This window comes from Triturus cristatus, chromosome 7, assembly GCF_964204655.1.
Source record: "Triturus cristatus chromosome 7, aTriCri1.1, whole genome shotgun sequence".
In the NCBI taxonomy this organism is placed as follows: Eukaryota; Metazoa; Chordata; class Amphibia; order Caudata; family Salamandridae; genus Triturus; species Triturus cristatus.
This window is the reverse complement of record NC_140590.1, coordinates 548548842-548571137: the sequence shown is the minus strand read 5'-3', so window position 1 is coordinate 548571137 and position 22296 is coordinate 548548842. Positions and strand designations below refer to the sequence as shown.

The 22296-nt window shown below is 46.6% G+C and overlaps 1 protein-coding gene across 1 annotated transcript in view; it reads left to right on the top strand.

Moving 5' to 3' along the window:
• Window positions 1-22296, top strand: part of MYO15B (myosin XVB) — a 1465505-nt gene that overhangs the window by 222013 nt on the left and 1221196 nt on the right. The window contains exon 9 of the mRNA XM_085614939.1: window positions 14859-14936. Coding sequence (XP_085471065.1) covers window positions 14859-14936 — 78 coding nt within the window. The remainder of the gene's footprint in view (window positions 1-14858; window positions 14937-22296) is intronic.

Here is a 22296-nt window from a genome sequence, read left to right as displayed (position 1 = left end):
TGTGGAGGCAGTGGAGTCTATGACGAACCCCAAGAATGTAATGCTCTGGGTAGGCTGCAAAACAGATTTTTTCTCGTTGATCACACACCCTAGATCCTGAAGGAGCGACACCGCCATCTGAAGCTGTTGCGACAGGCGGCGGGGGCAAGCCGCCATCAAGAGAAGATCATCGAGGTATACGATCATCCTGACACCCCTAGACCGTAGGAATTCTACAACCGGTTTGAGAACCTTGGTAAAACACAAAGGAGTCGACGAAAGGCCGAAAGGGAGAGACGTGAATTCGTAAGTGTGGTGACCCCAGAGGAATTGGAGAAACCGCTGGTGGGGCGGGAAGATCGGAACCACCAGATAGGCATCTTTGAGGTCCAAACGGACCATCCAATCGAGGGTCCGGAGAACATCCCTGAGAAGATGGATCCTCTCCATCTTGAAATGGCGATAAACCAGCCATTGATTGAAGTCGCTCAAGTTTATCACCGGTCTCTTGCCGCCATCGGTCTTGTCGACCAGAAAAATGTTGCTCAAGAATCCCCGGGCATGCTGGGTCGTAAGGGAGATAGCACTCTTCTGGAGAAGAGAAGAAACCTCTTTGTCCACCAAGAGGGCGTCCTGCACGGAGAACTGGATAGGGCGAGGAGGGGATTTTTGCACTGGTGTTCCTTCGAACTCTATGTGAAAACCCCTCACAGTTTACAGAACCCATGCATCGTGCGTGATGGTTAACCAAACCTGAAAACTCCTTGCCAACCGCCCTCCTATGTCTTGTGGGGAAGAAGGGAGAACTCTCACCTGGGCTAGACACTGCAGCTCCTCCACGGTATCCTCTCCCTTTACCCCTCTTTCCTCGTGTGGGGTAAAAGTTTCCGAACCTGGACTGGTCCTGATATTGTCCGGAGCCTTTCTGGTTGGTCTGGCGTTGCTGACGACCGGCCGAGCGGCCCCTTCCTCGGCCGGCCCCGTGAAAAACACAGGGGTACACCTTTTTAATCGTAGACTAAGCTCGGTCTAGCGAGGTGAAGGTGTTAACAAATTTACCGAGCTCCTTCACAATGTTGCAGGGATTCTGCTTATGCACAGAACTATGCACAGGAAACCAGGACCTCAGTGAATTGTGGTGTACCAAAAACTCACCACAGAACCCAGAACCCCTTATCCGACCAGCATCAGTGTCCCATTCGTTATCCGAGTTTTATCTCGGCGGTCCCAATGTATAGACAACCCAGAACAAGCGACTTAGGGTATTCTCAGGAATGGTGGGAATCAGAAATACCTGTTCGTAATTATTCTCATATCTGTCCACAACAGAATAAACAGAGACACAGTAAAGTTTAAAGAGTTTATTTTATAAACCTCGTGTCCTAAGATGCAGTACTTTGGCTAACATAAGCAGACAAATGATTAAGATCAAAACCATCAGCATAGTTACAATACCATAGAAAATGAAAGGAGTAATCATATTAAAATGACAGTGGGTATCAGCCACCTTCCTTTCGCTAGTAAACTAATATTATTATTATTAGACTAATAAAAGGTGTCTAGGCTTGAATGGGGAACCCCATACCGTAAAGATCAGCTTAGTGGAATCACATCACAGGATCAGCTAGACTCTGCTCCTGGGAAAGCTCTTCTTCCGAATGTAATGAAAAACATGCAACACTGCAATATTAAAAGCACCCGACTTTCAGGTATTTGCAGCTGCGTGCGTTTTATGGCTAAATAGTGGGCCGATCAACCTGAACCCAACAACATGCACCGTCTAGCGACCCAGACTGTTTCTTTACACAATGTTCAGACCAAGGTCGCTGCTCACTGTTCGGGATGTGAACAACAGACAGTTCTCATGTGAAGCAAAGTCGAGCAAGCATTTCTCAATTAATAACATGTGACTACAGTGTCGTGTGCAAAAGCAGCAAAAGCGCAAGATGGCTTTCTAACACCTAACACAGTTGTGCTAACTTAGCATTGTACATATATAGATAGCAATCTTCACTACACCCCCCCTTGATCGGACCACTAACCAGTAGGGGCGCACTTGCAAGAACGCAGAGTTCAAGTTTGATAGAAAGGAACCAAGAGCATAAATGTAAGTCCATATAAGGTAAGTGAAGAAGTTCGAAGAAAAAAACAAAGAAAAAATAAAAAAGGTTTGAAAAAAAAAACAATTAAAGGAAAAAAAACATCATTGAAGGATGTACGACGAAATGAAGGGGCAAAAAAGTCAATCCATCAATGTATAAGCACAATAAGTTGCAACAGCTTCCAAGAGGAAATCATTGGAATGTTCTGCAAAATTATCTGCCATCCAGTTCAGCAAGGGGAAGGAACACACATGTTCCTCGACAACCGGAGCCTCCAGCACCATTCGAGGACAACAGGTGTGTTCTTCAAGATAACTTCTCGCTAAGAATTCAGCTGCAGCCGTTCCGATGTCCCAATTCCCAAGGACTCCATGCGCTGCTCCACACTCCATAATCCTGACGCCAGAACAGTCCAACTCATGAGCCACTAAGGGGCTCATTAGCCGATCATAATCCGGGACAGGAGACACAGAGTTCGACAGGCACATATCCAGAGCCCATTGGAATGGACAATCTAGGCAATGAAAGACAGGCTGCACACAAGTAAAGTAGGGAAACCGGAAGGACAATCCTTAGGCGATGCTTAAGGTCGCCAGTGGTAAAGTGCCATAGTATTCAAGCATCCGGTTACGAAGATGGAGCAGCCGGGACCTGCTGTTGTTTGACGCAAGTTGTGCATCCATAGCGTAGTACGCAGATCAACAAAAGCACCCCAGCTACGAGGGCGAGAAGCAAAGGGAGACCTCAGAAGACGCTGGAAAAAATAGAATGAATAAATGCCGGGATCACACCAAAAATAGTTTTAAAGGTGGTCACGAGGCCGGAGCCCACACTTTTAAAAAAAATGAGCCAGGCCACTTGTTGACGAGGCATTAAAGATAGTCTGAATCAGAGCCCCAAAATGAAGTGGGAGATCAGTATTCAAAAGCGCTTGCACCTCTGTGCGCGTATTTGCTACGTGAAGGACAAATGTTTCCCTGGACGAAGTCAACGCGACTTCTTTTTGAGACAACAGAGCCCTTATTCTGCTCATCTTATTGAACTCTGCTTTCAAGGTTGGAATGGAAGGCCAGATGGATACATCGAGCCATCCATGCGGGGGTGGGAAAAGGACGTTATTACAGCAAACTACTCTCTGTGATACAGTGACTATGTAGGGAATTCCCACTATCATCCCACAGCAAGCTTCATTATTTAATAGCAAATAACTACCGTTAGCAAGCAGCGTAAAAGACGGTGTTATAACTGGCACAGGGATCCCTTTCAGGACGCAAGCTAAATTAGGAGCGTGCACATTACATGCACCATGCAATTGAATGTGCCTACACACTACAGAGTGATCTGGCGTGGAAGTGCACTCTTCACCTTTTAAATAAACCTCTTTTCCGTCCCTCACGCATCTATACGTGAATGGAAGTGACCAAACCTCGTGCAGGAAGGCAGTACCAAGTTTTTCATATCTGCCAAGGGCACAATGTTTCATGCACGAACTGAACTTGAACAGGGGGAATGGTAACGTTAACCCGTGGATAAGCCACACAGCGGAATTTAATACGGCAACAGAGAAAGGTAAAGGTTCTAACTTTTCAATGTGCAGCAAGGAATAGGTTGCATCTTTCATGGACATGAATTGTTGTTTCGCTTTTGAATTAAAAGGGAGGAACAAAGATGAAGTATTCATGTAATCCCAAGGGACTTTCCCAGCCTTTAACGTTTGCAATGTCCATGCAAACTACATAATGGAACGCAATTGATTCTGACCATGATACAATACAGACAAGTCATCCTGCACAATGTCTACCACAGATGAAATAATATTATCTAAGGTATAAATTCTGGAAGACAGGGTATTAATGCTATTATCTATTACAGCCAATACCTTTTCCATATTGGCTTGATCAATAGCTCGTAATCTGGATGCAGCCTCAATCTGTGATAGCTTCCAAACTTCGTTATAAATAGCATATACCCATCTTTTGGACCTGCCAACCGCAGGACCCTTAACAAAATCATTCAAATCTATTTTGTCGTTCAATTGTGATAAATGAAGTTTAACAGATGTTAAGGTGGAATGTTGCAGCCAAGCTTAGCATAACGTCCCTACTGAGTAGGTAGTTACAGTGTGAAGATTTAAATCGGGGCCCTACACGAACTTGTGTATACCCCGGTGTTAAATCCAGAAACCGATGTTGACAGGAATCTGAGCTCGTTTGCCACACTAACCACCCTTCCGGATTCAATTCAGAAATATTGAAGGATGTGTTGGAAATGTATGACTGCAACGTAGCAAGGAACAGATCCGTATGATTATCCCAATTAGGATAAGCACCCAGACCCAGTGTGGAGGGAGAATTTAATTTTTTAGAAGTAGCCAATCCAAAACAGGTGGTCTGAAAAATTGACGAATTCAAAAATAACATGTGGTTCGGAATGAGACAGGCACGATGCAAAGCTTCTGTTCCCTGTAACTGCCACGGTTTAGAACCCCAAACCGATTTAAGATCGATAGTAGCTTTCCACAGATCATATCCTCCAATTGCCAACTTGTCCATAAAGGACTTGGGATACAACAATTTGGTGTGTGTCAGTCTAACTTTAGAAGCAGACTCAGCTGCAACCTTAAAATAAAAGGAGGCCAGATTTGACACACTGAAATCAGAAAAATATGTGAAATTGTCCACTAACGTGGTGGAGCTGCCCAGCCTAGGGGCGGGACAGTGTTCCCATTGTGTATAATTTACAAAATTTCTAAACGTATTTGCTTTGTGTAGGAAATGTGTGCCATAATGTTGATAGCAGAATTGCTCATCATAATTAGCAGTATCTAAATACAAATCTTCAGCATCAAATGCAGCATAATATTTCAAATCGGAAAAAAGTGCTTCTATTGCTTGTACATCCCAATCATCCGAGTGGATGTTCTGCTTAACTACATCACCCATAGAAACACTAAATACATTTGGCACATTGATTACTTCAGTGGGGCCATGAATTTGAAATTTTACAGCATCCCAAGCGATCCCATCATGTACAGGCCAGGCAGTAATGTTCACAAAAGTCTGGTCCCTTTTCATGATATGTGATGAGTGGGGGGCCAAAGTTCCATCAATTAGTCGAATTGTAGAGCGTTCTTTCAGGTAGTGTCCATTGAGAAGTCTAAAAAACACTACCACAAAGCCAATGGACATAAACAAAAAAATACATATGAGCACCAGCCAAATGTAAGTCCAAGGGGGAATTAAAAAATGTCTTATGAACCAGGCAACAAAAATTGAAACTTTGGACGGGGCAATGGAAGTCATTGAATTAGTGTCAAAGGAGTATCGTGGCTGGGTAACTGTGGTGGATTGTAAAACAGGCAATGGGACATCCGCAGGATAAGCATACTCAATATCTTCAGGTAGACCACCAGGTGTCGGTGGCAATAAAGGACCAGTAACTGTATGCATCTCAAAGGCAACATCAGGCAAGGTGTTAGAAGCTGGGGCCACAACCGAATTTCTCAGCATCGGAGGGCAAGAAACTGCCGGTGTCATACTAAGAAGAATTGGCCACTCGCTGTAGCTTGACATTGTCAATAGAGATGTACCTGTTATTCTTTCCACCAGGAAGTGGAGGTAAAATGACTGTACGTGTACCCTGTACTCCAAGCACCGGAACTGGTGCACGATAAGAGGGGCCAAACTCCTCCTTGTTCTCCACCTTCTCACGGACCAGATCACCAACTCGAGGTAGCCAGCCAACTACCGGAATCTGAAGCGCAGCATCAGATGTGGAGGGTACGTGTTCCTTCGCTAGACTGTCTCTGGCTTCTTGAAGATTCTGCAATACAGCACAGTGATCATCTACGTCAAAGGGTGCGGCCGACGCCGCCATGTCTAGACCATCAATGTCCGGGACAAACATTCGTATGCCAAAGAGCATCATGTATGGGGTCCGCCCACCCAGAGACCTTCTAGGGAGATTATTAAGTGCACGTTGCACGTCATATAAGTGGGCTTGCCAGTTCCGGCCAGTACCTAAAACCCTGGCTGTCAAAGATTGCTTTAAGTCACCGTTCATTCGCTCCACCACACTATTACCCTCAGGTCGGTATGGAGACGAAAATTTGACTTGGACCCCCAAATTTTTGATGGCTTCTTTGTACGCCTTAGAGGCGAACGCAGGGCCCTGATCAGAATGAAAGGTACCACATGCAAAACTTCCAACAAAGACACGCAAATCCTTGATGACAGTACGGGGATCAGCACTCCTTTGTGGCCACACCCACAGAAAACGTGTGCATGAATCCACTGCAACCAAGATGTATTTGTACGCAGTATCAGAGGTAAATGGACCGCAATTATCTAAATAAACACAACCCAGTGGTTTATTAGATATGTACAACTGAGTTTGTGGCGGGTGCGCCGCAGTTGAAGGTTTTATCTGCTGGCAAATGTCACAATTAAGAACATAAGCGCGAGCTTGTTTGTATAAACCGCACCACCAGTAACGTTGTTGTAACGGAGATACAGTAGCTGCAACGCCGGCATGCGCGGACGCCATGCCCTCGTGAGCTGCTAATATCAAAGATGGTCTGCAGTGCGCGTTGGGAATCAATCTGTCACCAACGTCGTTAATCCTCACTAACGGAACGTTATCAGGACTTAAGCGATAATGGTAACGAGAAGGGAAACCTCTTGGATATTTTGTTCCCTTCTCTGTAGCAGCAATAGCTGCCAAGATGTCATCATCGATCTTACTTTGTGATCTTGTAACTGCTGCTACTAAGTATGTCGCCACTGCTGTTTTTGCTGCCTCGTCAGCTAGGCTGTTGCCGACAGCATGGACACCAACTCGTTGGTGACCAAGAGTGTGAATAACATTCACGAGAGGCAGATGGTCTTTAAGTTCTGCCACTCTAACCCAAAGCGTTTTATGCTTAATCGTGCTACCTTTGGAATCATGGTAATCATTCTGAGACCAAAAATGTAGATTGTCGTTGTAAGATTGGACACAATAAAATGAGTCACTCACTATAAGAGTAGTGACTCGGGGATCAGCAAACTCTAGTGCAAGCACCAGAGCACGAAGCTCTGCCAACTGTGCGGTACAATCACCCAATGACAACGTATGCACGACATCGGATTGGAATTCACCATTCACGAAAGTACCGACCACAATTGCGCAGGCCGCTGAATAGGCATGCTTCGATCCAGTAGCCGGTTGCGCAGAACCGTCAGTGTAAATGACACAATGGTGATCCTCGAGCGGGCGCAAAGACAGAGGAGCTGGATGAACAAATTCATACTGCAAAAACTCCTGAGTATGAAGAGCCGCGTCAAAGGTATATGTGACGTCAGGCGATGTCAAGGACGTGGCCCATTGTAGCCACCTTGGATGCAAAGCCTTAGAATTAGGTACACTTGCTTTCGTCACCGCTTCAAGGGCGGGATATGGTGTTACCACCAACATGCGTTTACCTTGCGATAGCGCTCGCTCTTTCAGAATCGCCATCTGTACTGCCGTCAGAACTTTCTCGACAGCAGAAAATCGCAGTTCAGCCGAATGTACAAGTGTGATTTGTAGGCAATGGGGACGGTGTCGCCCTCATTGAACGTTAAATATGTGAAACCCACTGCGCCTGGCACAATTCTTATTACCAGGTTAGTGTGGTTATCACGCGTCAGTAAGTATTTTGAAGCACGAAGGTCAGCTTGCAATGATTGCAATATAGCTGAATGCTCTGGCAGCCAACATGATTTGGAAAAAGTAGGTTGTACCAAGGCATAAAGCAGCTTGATACGCTGGGCATAATCGGGAATGTACGTTCGACCGAAATTCAGAAAGCCCAGAAGAGATTGTAATTTCTTCAGTGTCGTAGGAGCACGTAGGCATGCGCATTTCTCTAGGAAGTGCGGAGCTAATCCTCGACCTTCATTGTTGAGTTCGTATCCCAAGAACAACACTGTATATTCCGCAATGTGAGACTTCGCAAAGTTGAATTTGTACCCGAAGTCGGCAAACAAAACAATAATGCGATCAACACGACGGAGATGCAGTCCCAACTCGTCATCTGTGAGATAAATATCATCCACATACGAGTATGCATCAGGGTCTATGCTCTCTAACAGAGAGACCACACGAGCGGCGAAGACACCAGGGCTGTTTTTATAGCCCATCGGTTATCTTTTGAAATGTTTCTGTTTGCCACCCGAGGTAAATGCCGTCCACTCGCTACTGAGAGAGGACAGGTTATGGCTGTAAAATGTGGTTTTGAACCTTTTCTCACGAGACTATCGACGAGAGCCGAACTGTGGGTATTCTGTACTGCGCATGTCCGGCAATGAGAGTTTAAATGCCGGTAATCCAAAACTAGGCGATATGACCCGTCAGGCTTCGTCACATTGAATAAAGGATATTCATCGCTGACACACATGTTTCAATTACACCTTGATATTCCAATTGTTCAAGGATAGCCGTGACGTGAGGTCTTGCTTCGCGACGCTTGGGATATTGGGGTTGTGGCTGGGGCGTGGACCGCAACGGAATTTCATGGCTGGGGGACAATTTATCCCAGCCTACCTGATTACGAAACAGCGCAGGTGCAAGCACCAGAGCCCACTCCTCGGTGAACTTTTTTGCTTGGTCCTTTGGCACTGTGTGCGCAAAGGACGGGAGGATTACCTCTGGGAGCATCTAAAACGAAAGCCGTGGGCCAATCAGGCTCTGCCAATAGACTATCATATGAATAGGTTAGATTATCCAAAAAAATCCCTTTAATCGTGCGTTGTATGTCACCTTCAATTAAAAGGACTATATTATATAGTCTGTCAGGGGGAGCCACTCTAGTGTCAGCAGTTTCTACAGTTATGAATGTATCAGTTGCTGTCGCCACCAGATATGGACGCAGTGCTTGTCGCACTACCGTAACTTCCGCCGCGCTGTCGAGCAGCGTTAGTGCCCATGTCAGGTTCTGAAGCTGCGTCCGCACCATCTGTGGCATACCTCGCTGTTAGCGCAGCAACTTTTTTCTTCTGAAACGGGGGTCGTTGACGTGCAGACTCGTCCTGCTTGCTTTTGCGGTCAGTCTGGCGGGGTTGCTCATGACTTTGGGCACCCCTTCCTTTCCCACGGTCTCCGCCACCGGATTGTGAAGCCGATGTTTCCTGTGAAGAACGAGGAGAGCGTTGTTCAGAAACCTGAAATCTATCAGGTGACTTAATATGAGATTGATTGTGCAGATCATATGTGCGTTCGCTGGACGACTGCACGGGCGAGGCAGGACGAGACCCCTGTTTCTGTTGCTGCTTCCCCTGTTTCTTTGCTCGCCAACTTTGTTTAGGAAAATTTGGGCATTCGTCTTTAGTAGACGAGCTCACCTTAGTTTGCTGTACTATATCAGGAGTTACCACGGCTGGTTTAACACCCAACGCACTACGGCCCACGGTCCTATAGGCTTGCGCAATTATTTTAGCGAACTCCTTGGGCCTGTCGAGTTCATCCATGCGGTCCAGCTTATTAGCTACTTGGAACTGCATGGCATCGCCTTTGAGGTTGCCCATTACCATGGAAGCCACCACATCGAACACTCCGACAAGCCTCATTCCTAATTCAACAGCAGCCTCCGCACCGTGATTCTCTTGAACACGTTTGATGACGGTAGTACAGACATAGACTGAGTGCCGAAGCACTTCGAGTAGGTCGCGGCAAAGACCTTGCCCCAGTTTGTGCAATCAGCCATATCTGGGACTAAGTCTTTCGGCAAACTAATGGTGAGAATCCTGTGTTTCTCCACTGGAGTGGTATGCGTAAAAACCGCCTCCAGTTGGTCAAATTTCTCAGCAAGCCAATAAGGAAAATCATCCTTACTTTGGGGGCGCTTGCCCATTACCGAATTAACCATAACAGGACTAATAACCACTGCGTGGTGGTCCGTTGGTTGTCCCGCAACAGCAGGTGCCCCCACCTGCACGTTGCTTGACACGTACTGCACTAAAGCCCTATGAACTGTAATCAGGTCTGTGTGTAGTACCCGCAACTCAGCCACCGCCACCGTGAGATAGCGGGGATGAGGCGTACAGCCGGCAGCACCGGCCATGTGGCCCCTGCAATAGACAACGGGCCCATTCTCGCCGGTGCAACCACATGGGGAAGGGCGCCATTAAACCAAATGGTATGCTGCCAGGCAGAGATAGGGATTTCTTGTGTCCTATACGGGGTATAGACCGCAGGTAGCTGCGTGGGAGTAAAGGAATGAAACGTATCATCGTCATCCACCGCCGGAAAAGTCACCCAAGAGTAAAACAACTCGTATGGGTAAGACGCATCAGCGCTCACCACAAAAATAACAGCCATCCCATCATCTGGCACCCCATACGTCGTCAAATGACGGCGTAGAGGTGTACGACTATGCGTGGCTATCTCGACCTCCATTAGGACACACTAAAGAGTATCAACGATATCAACAGTAGCACTGGGGTTCAGTAAAAATAACCTTTTTAATGATCAAGCTTGAAAGAACCTATTAGTCGAAACACAGGTAGGTTAAACCGTCACTCCCGTTAACCGGAAACCAGAGTGAGGGTGTTGTGGACTAATATAAGCACTACTAAGGCGTTTCAAATCAAAAAACCAAACGTTAGGTGCGCCATGTTGCAGGGATTCTGCTTATGCACAGACCTATGCACAGGAAACCAGGACCTCAGTGAATTGTGGTGTACCAAAAACTCACCCCAGAACCCCTTATCTGACCAGCATCAGTGTCCCATTCATTATCCGAGTTTTATCTCGGCGGTCCCAATGTATAGACAACCCAGAACAAGCGACTTGGGGTATTCTCAGGAATGGTGGGAATCAGAAATACCTGTTCGTAATTATTCTCATATCAGTCCACAACAGAATAAACAGAGACACGGTAAAGTTTAAAGAGTTTATTTTATAAACCTCGTGTCCTAAGATGCAGTACTTTGGCTAACATAAGCAGACAAATGATTAAGATCAAAACCATCAGCATAGTTACAATACCATAGAAGATGAAAGGAGTAATCATATTAAAATGACAGTGGGCATCAGCCACCTTCCTTTCGCTAGTAAACTAATATTATTATTATTAGACTAAATAAAAGGTCTCTAGGCTTGAATGGGGTACCCCATACCGTAAAGATCAGCTTAGTGGAATCACATCACAGGATCAGCTAGACTCTGCTCCTGGGAAAGCTCTTCTTCCGAATGTAATGAAAAACATGCAACACTGCAATATTAAAAGCACCCGACTTCCAGGTATTTGCAGCTGCGTGCGTGTTATGGCTAAATAGTGGGCCGATCAACCTGAACCCAACAACATGCACCGTCTAGCGACCAAGACTGTTTCTTTACACAATGTTCAGACCAAGGTCGCTGCTCACTGTTCGGGATGTGAACAACAGACAGTTCTCATGTGAAGCAAAGTCGAGCAAGCATTTCTCAATTAATAACATGTGACTACAGTGTCGTGTGCAAAAGCGGCAAGGTGGCTTTCTAACATCTAACGCGGTTGTGCTAACTTAGCATTGTACGTATATAGATAGCAATCTTCACTACAACAAAGGGCTCGCCAAATAGACCACCCTGGGCGATAGCGCCCGCTTCAGAATCTGCCAGGTCCCCTAACTTTGGGTCAATCTTAATGAGAAGAGACCGGCGGCGCTCTGTGGAAAGAGCACTATTATCATTGCCCATGAAGATCTCAACTCGTTGTGCCCAGCTTGATAGGGTCTCGGGGGAAATAATAGAGCCTGACTCCTTTGCCTCTTCCGCCATATCCAGTATTTTTGTGATCGGGCCTAGGCCCTCCAGGATCTGTCTATCCCCTTTTTGGGATCCCTGATAAATTTCTGGAGGAAGGTGCATCCGCGGGTAAATTTAAGGCATCAAAGCTACTTTACCTTCTAGGGAGGGCCGAGGGCACTCTGCCCGCAAACAGTTGCATGCTTCCTTCTCGAGGGGATACTGGATATGGGCGGCCACATAGGTAACCACCTTATCGGCTGGGGTCCACTCAGAGGCCCGCGGGTGGACTAGATCATTGGGATCTAATGTGTTTGCGGTGCTCGGAGGATCTTGAGATGTCCCAGGAAGCTGACTGGTAGGAGAAACCGGCAATGGAGCAGGGGGAGCCGCCGGCCGACTAGCCATGAAGGCCTGCCTAAGGCGGTCAAAAGCATCCCCATCCACACCCGCCTCGCGGGAACGTTTAGGTGGTGGGGAGCCGAGAGGGTCCTGAGATGAAGTGGTTGGAGTCTGGGGGGGAGGGGGGCCAATCTGCTGCGAAAGTTTGGAAAAAGCCTGCTCTATTTGGCGTGAGAGCCTATCCTCTAAGGGGGAAATGGCCTGGTCAACCTCCCTCTAATTAGAGGTATCCACTGCCTCATAAAAGGCATCACTCCAGGGCATGTCAGCGAGGGGTCTTCCTCCTCCTGATAATCATCATAGTAATCCATGATGCCGAACATCGACTAGTCGTGAAATGAACCAAAGTGGATTCCCACTGGGCCTGCAAGCAGAGGCCTCCACTGGCTGGGTGGCAGCCTTAATTTTCTTTGTAATGCGGAGAAACCGCAAAATAGACGAGTTCAAGCCCAGGGACAAAATGCTGGCAAAGGAAAATCAAACAAGCCCTTTTACCAGGGAAAACTGGTCTGGGTAACGTGTACCCCCCAAAAGTACTGGACCTCAAGAGGTGTTCAACAGCCGCAAGCTGCACATACAGGCTCTGCCTTCATCAGGATTATTGGGCAAGGCACAGAGCGTGGGGCACAAGAGAAGCGGCAAGGCAATTACGATGTACCGCCGCGCTACAACCGTTTAGGTGTTTCCCTCAGACCAGGGCTCCTACACAACGTGGGCGCTACATTTGAAACTCTCAAATAGAGATCAAACGGCGCGCTGCACCCGCACTGCCTCCCGTGCCCTCTGGCGGTGGGAGGACCGGAACCCCCGCCAACAATGAGCCACGTAGGGACGGGGAAACCGTGCCTGCAGCTTACTCCCCACAGCGTAGCCCACGCGCTGCGGGAGATTGAAGATAAGGAAACACTTTCCCAGCGAAATAATAAAACACACCAAGAAAAACAAAGCAGTGCGCGTGAACACACAAAGCTGACAAGCGGAAGTCGCGCGCATGAAAAGGCACTCAAAAAAGTTCAGAAATAGTCAAATATAACAGCGTGAAGCAGCGCCCGCTAAAGCACAATCAAAATTACCATATCAATGCACTAAACAGAGAAAAAGCCTGAAGGGTAATTATCTTGCTGCGTAGCAGCGAAGAAAGAGGAGAGGACACTGTTAATGGACTATGTTGGGCTGCCTGGGCCCTGATTGGACACTGGATTCATGTGCTGTGATTGGTTGTTACCATGTATTTCTTGTTTTGACTACATGTTCCCTTTGTTCCATGGGAAATGTAGTCTTCTGTTGTATCTTCGCTGCTATGCATTAAAGTGAAGAAAGAAGACCTAATCCTCGCCTCCAGTCCTGACATAGAATTTTCAAAAATGTATGATTAAATAAATCAAAACAACCATCTGCAAATCTATAATAAGATAAAGTAGCCATCATCCAGGCCAATTTTTACTTTTGAAACCTTGAACTTAATGTGTGTTGTTCAACTGCCATTTTCCTCAACTACTAACTTTTAAATATGTGTCATTTTTGAAAGCCTTTAGCTTAGTTTGATAAACCAAGATGTTCTACTTGGAGCCTTTCCAAACACTGCAACTTCTTTTTCGAAGTTTAAACGGAGATTGATTACAAAGTACATCATCCCTCGAACCCTTAGGGGTTAGCAAGATTAAGGACATTTCATCTGCTTACAGAGTATCATATATGTATATTTATTAAACAATGGAACATCGGAGGCAGAGTGTAATCTGTGCATTTGTTGGCACCGACACTCATAATTGGAGACCAGGACATCATTTACCTCATCAAGCTTTGACCCAGATCAAAAAATAGTAAGCCAGTAAAGGGAAAAGAAAGATGAAGAGAAAGATGGCAAAACATTGGAAAAGGGAGAAGGCAGGGTTAAAATTACGTATAAAAGTGAGATAACGAATGGACATCATTGTACCCTGCAGTTTGCTTTACAAAGCTGTCTCCATTCGTGTGGCTGTAGACAATCGTCATAATGTGTTTGATTTTGCTGCCAATGTATTGTTTTGGTGTGATTTAAATCCAATAAACTTGACTATAAAAAAAAAAGAAGTGAGACAACGAGAGAAGAAGTTTAGAAGGAGTGAAGAAAGAAGCATAAGGTGAATTCAAGACTTGGCAGCCTTGGTATTCGAAAATTCTGGCATTCTACAACATTAGGCTACTATGAAAAACTTTGGTTCTCTGCGCTTTTTTTTCTTTAAAAATCAAATTCAGCACTTATTTAAAGTACCTGCCTGGGGAGATCCTCCAGAAATCAGTTCCATTTGTTTTACTTAGGGTTGGGCCAAGGGTCCAACCATCACGTACCTTTGTCAAACATGTGGGTAAGATAGTCTCCTTTCCCTCATGTAGGCATACATGGGGTGCAGAACGTCCCTGAGATGTTCACAGCTGTGAAACCCACTTTAGTTTTGCATTGCTGTGACGTAAAAACAGTGATTAACTGGATTTCGGATCCAGTAATTATTCCCAGTATGAGAGGTATTGTGTCGCTGTGTGATAAATTATTGAATGCCCCTGCACGTGACATTTTGTTAATTTTCTATCTATATGATAAGCCAGTCATTGCCTCTGGGATTGATATGTATGATTTTTATTTTACAGGTACACAAATTTCTCAATAAGAACCATGACCAGCTGCGCCCTGAAGTCCTGGATATTTTTTCCAAAAGCCGACTGAAGGTAGATTACGTGCCCTTTTGCTTACACCACCCCCATCCCCCGGCGCATAGCACCCCTTCCCAGAGTGCATTATTTGCATTGTGTGGAAGCGGCACTGCTTGTGAGTGCCTATGTTTGTTTGTATGTGCACATCATGAAGGCACATTGTGCCCTGCAATCACCGAACCGTCATGCACAATCCCTGTAGTAAGTCCTGTTTTTACTAACTCACGTCTACAAGTGCTTTAGCCAGGCTCAATCTGGCCCTTGGCCCCTTGCCTCCTTTGTGCCCTCCACTTGAGACTGGACACATGCATGAACTCCCCCCTTCCTAACAGTTTTTATTTCCCATTAGCACTATCGCGCAATAACTCCACTCCACGCTGACTTGATGTGTAAAAGGCCATTTTATTAGGACAATATTATCCTAACTCCAAACATTTATTAAACATAACATGCAACTGTATAAATTTATTCAACAATAACTCATACCCGTCATCCATTCTTCAACCGTCTCTCCTGTTCCACTCCTCCCCATTCTTGCTGTAAACTTCTCCATACATCCTTTCTCACCTTCACAACCCTCTTAAACATCCTCTCTTGACTTTCTTCTGCTGCACCTTGCATCCTGCGCTCCGCCCTCATTCACCTGTGTACCTCCCCCGCCTGTCCGAGACTCACCACCCCTCCAAAGTTTCTCCACCCAGGGAACCCCCGTAGGCAGTTACCTGCCCCAATCAGTTTAATATGCATTGCCCATTCTCGAAAGGGGCACCCCATCATCTCTGAATAACACAGGCTCCTTCAGCCTCAAACCCCCATGAGCAATCAATTTTATATTGCTTGCCTGGCAAAAACTCTCATATCTCTATTCAGTTTCTGCCGAGCCTTATCAAAAACCTCATGACTGACGGCCCCCTCCAAATTCTTCTAGGCATCAGCTCGGTCCATACTATACATGTTCCTACCAAATTATTCTTCAGAGCCTCCATGTCCCTTTGCATGTCCTGTATTAATGCCAGGCCTGACATTCTCACCAAGTAGTTTTCCCCCAGATTCAGAACTAGCATATCTGGGCAGCCCATCTGAGTTACCATTTTAGTTAGCCAAGGCAGCTGTGCACTCCATCTCATTCCCCCTTTACCCCACAATCAAACTTCATGGTGGCTACTCCTGAAACCCAGGGTCTGTCCATATAGCTGCTGATCCGAGTACTTGGCTGCCCAGTGCACAAACAAGTGTGCCACAATCCAGGTGACCGTCTTGGTCCCTGGTTCTCTCACGCAGCCTGCAGTATAAAGAGATACAAATTTGCCTCTGGAAAAACAAACCTCTTCTTCACCCCCCCCCCCCTTTTCTCGCCTCCCTTGTGGCCACCCTCGCTTCTTGTATCACTTCCTCACATATCACTCACAACAACAGGAGTGCCAATGTCCTATCTGGCAAATCTGACCCCATGACCATCCCAGGTGCCCGCTGATGTAGCTGCGCCTATTTTGAAGGAATATGTACCATAGTCGGCTGGCTCCTGACCCACCATTTGAAGGGTCCTACGTAGCACCGCCAGTAACTGCAAAGGAGTCACTGTTTCCCCAGAGGCATGACCAAAGATTTCCGCTCCATAACGTTTCCCACTTAATTCATACCTTTGTCATTCACGCCCCGGACACGCTTCACTGCATCCACTTTACCTCAACCAGACCGATCTTCCCCTCCCTGCTTGATCCATTTTTGATTGCCTCAACCAAATTCCCAGGTTACCGTACTCCAAATACACTTCACAACATGACAGCCCTGTCCGCCGTGGTGATCCTAACAGCTCTGACACTCGAAAAGCTCTGAAAAACATCCAGATCATGCACAGCCTGAATATGGCCACCTCCAATGTGTCATAACTGCAAACAGGCAAACACCCCCAGCAACTCCTTCAACAATTTGAAAGTAATAGCTCCCCTCAACATCTTCCCCCCCCGTCCCCTGCTCCCGCCCCCAGCCTTTCAACATCTTGCGCAGCATTTCATCTTTGGCAGGATTGAAACCCAGATACAATTTACTGTAAAAGGCTATCCCTGCCAGTTTCCCAGCTATGGTCGTGTGCGATAGCCCCTTATCAATACAACATAACGCAAAACTCCATGCTCTGCCTCTTGTCGAGTGATATTCCTTGACGCAACTCCAGGACCCAAAAACTCTCCAAACTCGGACCAAGCCAGCCTGTAACTTCGAGTTGATTCTGCCAGCAATTTCTCAACCAGGTCTACTACTCTCACTCCCCCCAGGCCCAGATGTCGTCCGGCAACTGCATCTTGCACTGCTCCGCTCCAGGTGCCAATCTCTGAAACCACTGCCACTGGGAATGAGAAAAAGCATCTGCAACATCATTGCTAGCCCCAGGCACGTGTTTGGCACGAAAAACTACATTTAACCGTAAGCAACTCAACATGAACCTGCACAACAGTCGCAACACTCTCAGATCCCTCGCCTTCTGTCTGTTCACCAGTTTGACTACTGTGGTATTGTCTACATAGAAAAGCACAATCGGGTTCTGCAGCTCACTGCCCCACACCACCAATGCAACCAATAATTGAAAAAAATACAGGAAAGCAATGCTCCACCCCAGACTCAAACAATGTGCCCATCTCAGAACAAACCAAAACCTAAAGCTGTCGGCGACCAACCGACCGTTAATTTCACGGACCGTCCATAATTTGGACCTCACGTCCGTTGTCTGAGGATCCTTTTTACGAACGCCTTTTGTTAGTAATATTGGGCCTTGCAGAAGAACAGGGCTGTTCCCCTGCAAGAGGCCTCAGCTCCCTGATGGGGCCGCCTCACACTCATCATAAAAGCATAAGAGCAGCCCCACCCCGCCCATTGTCATTCTGTCTGCGGCTGATTGCCATATACAGAATGCCAATGGGCCAGTTTAGGCTCTTACAGCATGTGGTGGCCTCCTCCTGCTGTGGTCTAGGACAGGGCATTCTGTTAGGGTTGGATGGAAGAAATATACAAAACAAACATACAAAGTTAAAAAGAGGAGGTTATAGTTCTTACACACTCATCATTTCAGAGCTGAAGCATTTGTATTATTATATAAAATGAAGACACAGTTGCTGCTTTTTAAAATAAATTTTATGCAACTAACATCCATTGAGAAAGCCAACAGTATTGGCTTGTTGTAGTTCTAATGTTACTGGATGCAATGATAGAAACTGCAAAAACACGTCGGTGGCACATTATGCTCAGCATATATTTTATGGTGAGGTGTTTTAAACCACGCCCTTAATTACATCAAACACGCCCCTTGGAGAGACCCCCAGATTTTTCATCCCACTTAAAGCCCTCGAAACAGCACCATGTCAGTCACCTCGCGTCCTGGCACTGTGCATCATGCATGACTCATGACTTAAAAGTTTTCAGATTGCCTATGTGCAGGGGCATAGTGAACCCTCCCCCACACCACCCCTTGCTTTAGCAATTACAGCGTGGGTGAAGTGCTAGATGGGCCTCTTCTGTCTGCAATTGGATGGGTGGGTGGATGGGTGAAGACTGGGTGGCTAAGTGAAAGGGGAATGGAGAGAGAAAGGGGGGATGGATGGATGAATGATTGACAGAATGGTTGGGTGAATGGGTGCATGGATGAGTGAATAGAAGAATGTAAAGATGAATGTGTGAAAGAATACATACATGAGTAAAAGGGAGGGTGGAGAGCTGGAAGGATGGATGGATGAGCGAAAGGCTGAATGGGTAGACGGAAGAGTGACTGGGTGGATGAATGAGTAAGTGAAAGGATGGCTGGATGGATGAAAGGGTAAATGATTGGATGGATAAGTGAATGAATGGTTGGGTGGAAGAGTGGATGGATGAGTGAAAGGATGGCTTGGTTGAAAGGGTATATGGTTGGATGAATGGATGAGTGAATGGATGTGTGGAAGAGTGGATGGATGAGTGAAAGGATGGATAGATGATGGATAGGTGGAAGGATAGATGATGGATAGGTGTGCAAATGGTTGAAAAGCTTTGGATGTGGATGGGTACACAGATGGAAGGACAGAATAAATGGTGAAAGACTGAATGATGGATGAAAGAATTAATAGATGACACTTTGAGTGACACCCAACTGCTACTTGAATGTTACACTAGTAATTGTAAATGGTTGCATGTTTTGTTTTAGGAGTAGGATTCTAGGGAGAGTCTCATAGTGCCATAAGCTGTGCTTGAGATGTATATTGTGTTTGTAGCAATAGGCAAGGCGTCAAAAATAAACTATGTAATAGTGTATTGACCGTGCATTCTTTAAGAAAGCTGCAGGGAAAAGCACCTTTGTGACTTCCGTCAGCTTGTGCAACTCTGCGAGCCCCCATAAGCAAAGTCCGATTCCATATTTTAAGTTCCACTTGCTGAAACACCCATAATGCGTTCCCTATAGTGGGTTCATCACAGCAATCCCCCATTTAGTTCACCTATGCGTGCTGCTTTATATCTCACTGTGGCACTCAGATATGAGATGCTAGTAACAAAGTCTATCCAAACAGATCTTCCTGACCACTTCTCTCACCAAACATGCCTGCTCAGGACCAGGAGTTGTAAACAAAATGTCAGACTTTACAACCCAGTGCAGTAACCATATAAATAGATTATCATCATATGAAATACCACAAAAAGACCTGCACAGTTGCTCAAAGCTGCACACATACCGAAAAACCGTGAAGTGCACGATTGTCTCAACCTAATATAAAACCTATTTTGACTTGTGCTTAATTGGTTGCCTATTTATATACTTTTATACTATCGCGCAACTTCTTCTGATGTGTCTGTCAAACTTATCTTTTGTCCTCAAGTTTTGTCTGACCTTCTGTCTGGAATTTGTTTCCTGAATTTTGACCCTCTGTCCTGAATTTTTACACTTACCATTCTGAATTTGCACCCAGGCCAGTTGGTCACCCTACCTGAAGCGCCAGCGGCATCAGAAAAATATCTGCACCTGCCAGACTGTGTTCTCTTCCACGAAATCCATAGAGACGCCATTGAAATCATCCAAAACCATATGCCACACTCCCAGATCTGCCCTGACCCCATCAAGATCCTGACCCTGTAGTGTGGTAGTACTGTGCCTGACATGGCCATGCCAAGCCGCCTGCAGAATGTCCTCCCTGCTCTCACCACCCTGCACACAAAATTCAGGAAGCCCAGCTGCTTCTGAACAGACCTCCACTCAATCTTCTTTTCTCCCATCACCAGTGACCGGAATGCCTGCATTTCTACGACTTTTTCCTGGGGCAAACGTGCCATCTATTGCACAGAGTCCAGTTTGATGCCAAGGAATGTCAAACTACAGCTGGGCCCAGCTGTCTTTTCTGGTGCTAAAGGTGCCCCAAAGGCCTAAGTCAACTCCGTAAACTGCTGCAACACTCTTACAGTCTCCTGAGCGCCCTTTACCAACAAACAAGAAATCGTCCAGGTAATGCGACACTTCCCAGTGGCCACTCTTCTTGATGAACACCCCCTGCAAGAATGTACTGAACACCTCAAAAAGTGCGCAGGATATTGCACACCCCATGGGCAAGACCTTGTCCACGTAAATGGCCTCTTCAAACTCCATTCCCAGTAGCGGAAAATCCACCAGATGAATAGGCAATAGGTGGAAAGCAGACTTGACATCACACTTCGCCATTTCTGCTTGCCTCCCACATGCCCTCGCCAAGCAGACCGCATCGTGCACTGGGCCATACAGCAGCCTCGAATCGTCCTCCGCAATGAAATTGTTGACAGATCCTCCTTCTGGCCATGAAAGGTGATCAATCATCCTGAACTCCCACAGGTCTTTTTTAGGGACCACCCCCAAGGGTGACACAATCAGGTCTTCAAATGGCCAGTCCGTGAATGGACCTGGCATCCTCCCTTCTTCCACTTCCTTCCCCAATTTCGCTGCTACCACTCCCAGTAGTTCTTTGGCTGATTTCTAATTGTCTGCCCACTGACGTGCCCTAGGCCCTTGATAACCCAATTAAAAACCTTCTTTGAAACCCCACTGCAAACGCATGGCCACCTCCCTGTCAGGGTAGACCGAGAGCCATGGGCCCATGGCCTCAATCTTAATTGGAGTAGGGGCCCTTTGGTCCAGCTTGACCCCTCCCCTTTTTTGACATCCACTGTTCGCTTGGTGTGGCCAAGGTAAAACATTGGGTGAGTGGGTGTCTGCCTCTGCATTTGGAACATTCGTGCTTGAACAGAAACCTTTGTTGAAATTCCAGTAGGCCCCTGTTGTTGCTCCAGTCGCCTTTGGCGGGCCACTGGTACTACTTGCCACAAACTAACCGCACCCGCCCATTGTTGGGTGGAACGCATCTGAAAGGACCGATAGGTCACCGGCAGACTGCTCGCTGTATGGGTGGATGCCAAGGATTGTGTGGAAGACATCCACTGCATCCATAACTCCTGATCCACCTCCCCCCAAGGCTTTTCTGGGTTGAGGCTGACTCGGGCCCTAAACTCTTCGTCATAGCTGAGCCATGCGAAACCCCCAAAATGTATCTGCGCCTTTCTTATTATGTCCATATATTTCAACAGAGCAATCGCTCTAGCCCAATATTTTTCGCAGTATATACATACTTGCGAAGATCAGGAATGCCGAGGTCCAGTTTTCCATAGTAATGGGAACACTCTGTCTTCTCGTCAATTTCCATTCTTTTTCTTTTGACCCTTCTTTAGCCTGTATTTCCCTATGTAAGAGTTTTAAAAAGTCTACATACTCGTGCTTCCAAATCCTGTTTTGTGTCCTGTCTAATGATGGGAACCTAATGGTATTGCCAAGCCCATATATGGCAATTTTTTGTGGTGCTTGTCACCTGCCTTGTCCTCCTTCACGTCTGCCCCTTCAGTCTTGTCCGTCTGGACACTTACACCTACTAGACAAGCCACCCCCCCCCCACTTCTCTTGCCCTTGTCCTGAGCTGTTGCTATGTCCCCCACCAACCCCATTTCCCTTACTTTTCCTTCCCGGCAACCACCGACCGGCAAGATTTTCCCTTTTTCCCCGCAGCATCTTCCCTCTCACCCCCCCCAGGCTGTCCACCACTCCCCCGTACCCAAGGGGCCTCCTTGAGTCTCCTTGTCGCTGACCCGGCACCTGGACTTTTTCTGCGGCACTCCCTTCTCCTTTGTCGGGATAGTCTCCTGAAAAACACCAACTTTCTTGTTTGCCCTCTCCGGGACCCCAGGGGGCCCTTTCTATCCTTCCTCATCATCTCGCACTTCACCTTCTTCCCACTAGTCGCTCTCCTCCTGATAATCGAACACCAACTCCGCCTCAGTCACCAGTGGTTCTCTCACTTTCTCCTGCACTTTCAACTGCACTTTTGCTCTGTTGCAACAACCTCAC